At 44.4% G+C, this 5,116-nt stretch overlaps 1 protein-coding gene across 1 annotated transcript; it reads right to left on the reverse strand.

Annotated features, from left to right (window-relative positions):
* Positions 1-301: 301 nt before the first annotated feature.
* Positions 302-3,862, reverse strand: LOC120783463 (zinc finger protein 45-like). Its single transcript, XM_040116508.1, has 2 exons — positions 2,835-3,862; positions 302-1,264 (listed from the first exon to the last, which is right to left on the reverse strand). The coding sequence occupies exons 1-2, from the start codon at positions 3,109-3,111 to the stop codon at positions 450-452; spliced, it is 1,092 nt and encodes a 363-aa protein (XP_039972442.1). The 5' UTR covers positions 3,112-3,862; the 3' UTR covers positions 302-449.
* Between the last annotated feature and the right edge of the window lie 1,254 nt (positions 3,863-5,116).

The raw sequence follows: 5,116 nt of genomic DNA on the forward strand, positions 1-5,116 counted from the left end.
TGTAGCAGAGCCATCATTCATGTTATTCGTTTGAACTGTGCATTTCGTGGTCCCTGTAATGGACGGGGCCACCTGCAGTGGACATATTCGAATGGCCTTTTTGAATGTGTTCATTTCCAAATAACCTATGACCTGTCTTCATCATCTCTACTCCTGTGGATCGCCTGGTTGAACTCTTTTACAGCTGTGGCTATGACTGTCACCACGTCTGTAAGACTTAGCTATGAAACTGGTGAGTAAAATGTTCCACAAAATTGTCCTTTTAATACAGTTGATGGTGATCAACAACACAATCAGTGGATCAGAAATCTTCATATACCACGCTTTATTGAACAACAATAAGACACACAATCAAACACCATTATTGTACACTGTCTGAACCTGAAAGTTGGATATTTCAAGCATTCACAGTTTACAGATTTATTTCCTGTTATGCAGAAAGCCTTCATTCACTTGGAGTGAGGTACTCGGCTCCAGCTGGCCCTCTCTCTGGTGTGAAGCCTGAAGTGGGTGTTGAGGTGTGCTGACTGGTTGAAACATTTCCCGCAGACATGGCAGCGGAAGGGCTTCTCTCCGGTGTGGATGCGGTGGTGCCTCTTCAGCATGCTGACCGTAGTGAAGCTCTTCCGGCACACTGCACAGCTGTACGGCTTCTCCTTAGTGTGCCAGCGCATGTGGACCTCCAGCTGGCAGGCGAAGCTGAAGCCCTTTCCACACTCTTTACAGCTGTGCCACCTCTGGATGCTCTGGCTCGGGTGAGAGGAGCGAGGCAGAGGCGGCTTCAGGGACCTCACATTCTTGATCTGCAGTATGTGTGCGCTCTGTTTGCCATTTGAGCGGAGTAACCCTTTCATCTGCTGGTCTGTTTTCGGAGTCCTGTGACTCTTTGCAGTACTGGCACAAGAATCCCTCTGAGCCGCTCTACAGTTTGACAGAACAGTCAGAGAGGATGGTAAGCTGCTGGCTGGCTGCTGTTTCCTGTCGTCCTTTCGGTCACTCTCTGCCTTAATCTCCTGGGATGCTAGAGGAGGTGGGGAGAAGCTTTGTTTGCCGCACACTTTGTCGGCTGGTGGAGGATGTGACCTGTGTAGTGTCTCAACATGACTAGAGTTTCCTTCCTCTGAGTCTCTTGCATCCTGCAAACAATCTGTCTGAATGTGTCTGAGTTTTGGTTCTTCTTTAACTTGTGGCAGTAGCTCCACACTGCGTCTCCGCTCAGACTCACAGGGCTGACCATCTTCTTGGGGCTGGACAGAGTGGGGTTCTGAAAGGTGACCAACATCACAGTCATGCCAGGTGTCTTTGAATGAAAATATTAGTGTGTCTCTTCTAGGGATGTCTCAACCTGACATGCAAGGTCGTTTGGATTCTTTACCGTATAAACAAAACTTCACCTAAACTCCATTCAAAAATCTGCTGATTTAATCTTGCCTTGCTTATCAGGAATCATACATACATGTGTATGTAACTTCACCCTTTGATGAAATTAATAGGTTCCACTGCTAAATTTACATGTCTCTCTCTCATATGTGTTGACATTTGTATGATTAAACTCCCGTCATTTTTCCTTTGGGTGGCAGCTTTTCACAAACTGTGGGATCTTAGTACGAATCATAGCTATTTTAAGTAGCGTTTTTATTTCCTTTACCTTCACTTTGCCGGACCAAAAATGTTCAATTTCCCCAATGACCTGATTCATTTCTTTAGGAAAAACATACATTAACTTGGTCCAGTGATGTGGCCTCAAGTCTGTACTTCTGTTCAGGTTTAAGCTTTGACATAATCTAGCTGCTCTTTCAGATCTCTCAGCAGTTGGCACCTATTTTCTTTTTTGTTTTTGAGATGGATCGCAGGACGGAAAGGTCTGCCCCCCCCTCCCCAACATGTTGCGTTATTATGCCATTAAAAATATGCCGCTCTCCTTCACTGAATCACTAACAGAGCTATCAGGTCCCTTCTCCGGCTGTTATTGTAAAATCCCATTATGATAGTGTATTCTGGAACAGTTTTTGTCGTCAACCTCTGTTGGAAAAAAATATGGTTGCTATCACAAAATTTCTTAATTGTCCATCATATAGATTCTAAATTGAATCTGAATCCCAATAGCTATGTAAATGTTGCTTATATGACGTCCACACTAAATCTGGTCTCCGTTCACACTGGCTATGGCAAAATATTATTCTCGGCAACCTGATTATGAACATGTGCTCCTGATGTTCTGTAATTCAGATTACTGCTCCGAGACGCAATCCTGTCAATGCATCTCTTCTGTTAGCCAAATTTTATATTCAGAAGCACATTTTCAGAAAATGAATCTCTGAGGGCAATTGGAACTAAATCAAATTTAAAAAAAATATCACAGTAAGTATCATAGCATTAGCTCAACGTCGATATTTGACATGATTTGCCACAATATTCAAGTCTTAAATCAACCTCCAATTTTCTTGTTTGAGAATGTCTCACGACACCGTTACAAGGAGGGACAAGAATAGGTCATATGGACCGAGGCTTGATCATCAGAATCGCTCTATCCATCAGGTCTAGCTACACAAATGCTGGTTTCTGGGGGGGGTCAGTTCCATTTATCAACCCACACTCCTGACTGTTATGTGCCGATTACTACGACTGATCGATTCCATAACTTCTTGCCCTCCCAGCTCTACTGTCAGTTTTCAAAAATAAACCAGATGTAATCTATGACACAGGCTGCGTGGAACTGTACCCATGAGCACAGCTCCATTAAAAGGATCTATTTTGAATGGGCTTTGGCGAGACGTTCCGTTCATCAGTGAGCAGAGCATATAAACTGCAAGTGTTGGGCTACTGGTCCTCACCCGGTTGCAGTAGCAGCCGCTGGACGGCTACATTGAGGAGCCGCTTGAGCCGCTCGTTCTCCTCTTTGGAGCGCAGGATCTCGCTCTGATACTCCACCACCGCGTCTTTCACGGCGCGGAAAATCTCCTCGCCGGCCGCCGTGAGCCTATCGTTCAGGAACACGTTCAGCAGCTCCAGTTTGCTCATGGTTTCCGCCGCCGCCGACTCCGAAGGGGGGGGAACGTCCTTCTGTTTACATCCAATAACCTGGAAACAGAAGCACACCGGCCTCTGCATCCCGTTGCTGTTCCCAGAGGCTCCGGCGGTTTGTCACGCCACCTGCTGGACCGGAGCCTCCACCGCACTGCGAATTCAAAGTGGTGGTTTTAAATGTACTTTACCCAGTTGTCACAACACTGATACGATCCCAGTTCTACTTTCTTCTTTTTCAGAAAAATAACTGGATATCGTCTGTTAACCTCAACCTTCCGCATCATACATTGCATGTGGAACAATTGTTAAATACTTTGAAAATACTATCTTGTTGGTATGGCCAGGCAGGGTTTACAATTTACAACTCTATCTTAGAGAAATACTCCGGTGCCTTATATACGCTGAAACAGGTTTTCTTTCTGTAATCGTTCCTCCTGTTCATTAAAAGATCCCTTATGCACTCCCAGTGTCCACAGTCCTGTGTAAGAAGGCCTGTGGGCAGGAAGCTTCTCCCTTCTCCAAAAGGGATCTCTGGAGCTCAGCTGACCATCGGGTCCTTGGTCACCAGTGTTACCAGGGCCCCCTTGCCCCTGAATGCTGAGTTTGCCCAGGCAGCCAGCTCTAGGAAGAGTCCTGGTTGTTCCAGACTTCTTCCACTGAAGAACTGTGGAGGCGGCTACGCTCTCATGAACCTTCGATGCAACAGAAAATTTTTTGTAGCCTTCCCCAGATCTGTCCCTCGACACAATCCCGTCTCTGAGCTCTGCAGGCAGTTCCTACGACCTCATGGCTTCGTTTTTGCTCTGGTGTGCATTGTCAGCTGTGAGACCTTATATAGACAGGTGTGGGCCTTTATAAATCATGTCCAATCAATTGATTTAACACAGGTGGACTCCATTATTAAATATAGCTTGATTTGCGAAAAAATAGATTTAAATGATTTCAGGATCAGGCTGCAACATAACAAAATGTGAAAAAAGTGAAGGGGTCCGAATACTTTCTGAATGCACTGTATAAAATGGGTTAATCGGTATTGCTAATTGATGGATGGATTCCTTGGTTCAAATCCCAACTTTGACCACCTGTTGTGATTTTACTAAATAAAGCAGGATATTATCGGACAAAGTTTCACTGTCGCCATGATTCCTTCCTTTCCCATGTCCTAAATGCATAAGGGTGATAACCTGGTATTTTTATGTTTTTCTTCAGTAACTGTCCCTGTAATTAGGCTATAACAAAGAGTTTTTTCTTTGGACAACATGTGCATTACACACAAACAACTGAGTATTTCTTACGTTGTATTCCTTGTTATATAAATCTAAAATAGAGACTTTCCATAATTTGTGTATAATAATCCCTTTGTGAATATTGGTAACAATCGCATTGTTTAGGCTATCATTTTTTTGTTGTTGAGGTGAATAAATATAATGAGCTAGATTATTGCTAGATTATTACTGATCCAAAACAGTGCTGTTTTTTTGGCGGATTAGCAGAAAAAAAGAGCAAATTCGGAGCGAGTTTTTCCCCCTGGGAGCACAGAGCGAGAAAAACCAAAGAAAACCAGAAAGGGGCGCAATAGAGCAGAGCGCACGCAGAAACACGTGGCTGGGGGCGGAGTTTATTTTTGCTCAACTCCACTCACGCGCTCTAGTGGCCATGCAAATAGCTGAAGTTTCAGCATCTTTAATGAATGCGGAGGACACCATTCATCATTCATTTACAACCTACCCCACAAGGGTGGACTGTCCCAAACACTAAATCACACTTGCACATAGTGCTGCCTGTTCTCCCCAAACATTTTCCCAGGAGAGTTGTAAAGAGTCGAGCTGCTCTTCAGGTAAATTTCAGCTCCAGTGAATCCTTTAAGCCTTTAGCTGCTGCTCTGCTCTTCTTCTTTACCACAGTGAGCATTCTGTGTTGTTCCTCTGAAGCCACCTTAGTGGGCGCCCACTTCCGGGCAGAGCAGCCACAGAACTCAATCGTTTCCATTTATAGGCAGTTTGTCTGACTTTGGACTGATTAGTATCTAAACTCTTTGAGATGACTCTGTAACTCTTTCCAGCTTGATGCAAATAATTCAATTCTTGGC

Source organism: Xiphias gladius, chromosome 21, assembly GCF_016859285.1.
Source record: "Xiphias gladius isolate SHS-SW01 ecotype Sanya breed wild chromosome 21, ASM1685928v1, whole genome shotgun sequence".
Classification (NCBI taxonomy): Eukaryota; Metazoa; Chordata; class Actinopteri; order Istiophoriformes; family Xiphiidae; genus Xiphias; species Xiphias gladius.

Bases quoted from the DNA above. Each gene is read 5' to 3' on its own strand.
- LOC120783463 (XM_040116508.1), bottom strand. From the start codon at position 3,111: ATGCAGAGGCCGGTGTGCTTCTGTTTCCAGGTTATTGGATGTAAACAG. The intron at 1,265-2,834 runs GTGAGGACCAGT...GTCACCTTTCAG, and splicing joins GCGGCTGCTACTGCAACCGG to AACCCCACTCTGTCCAGCCC.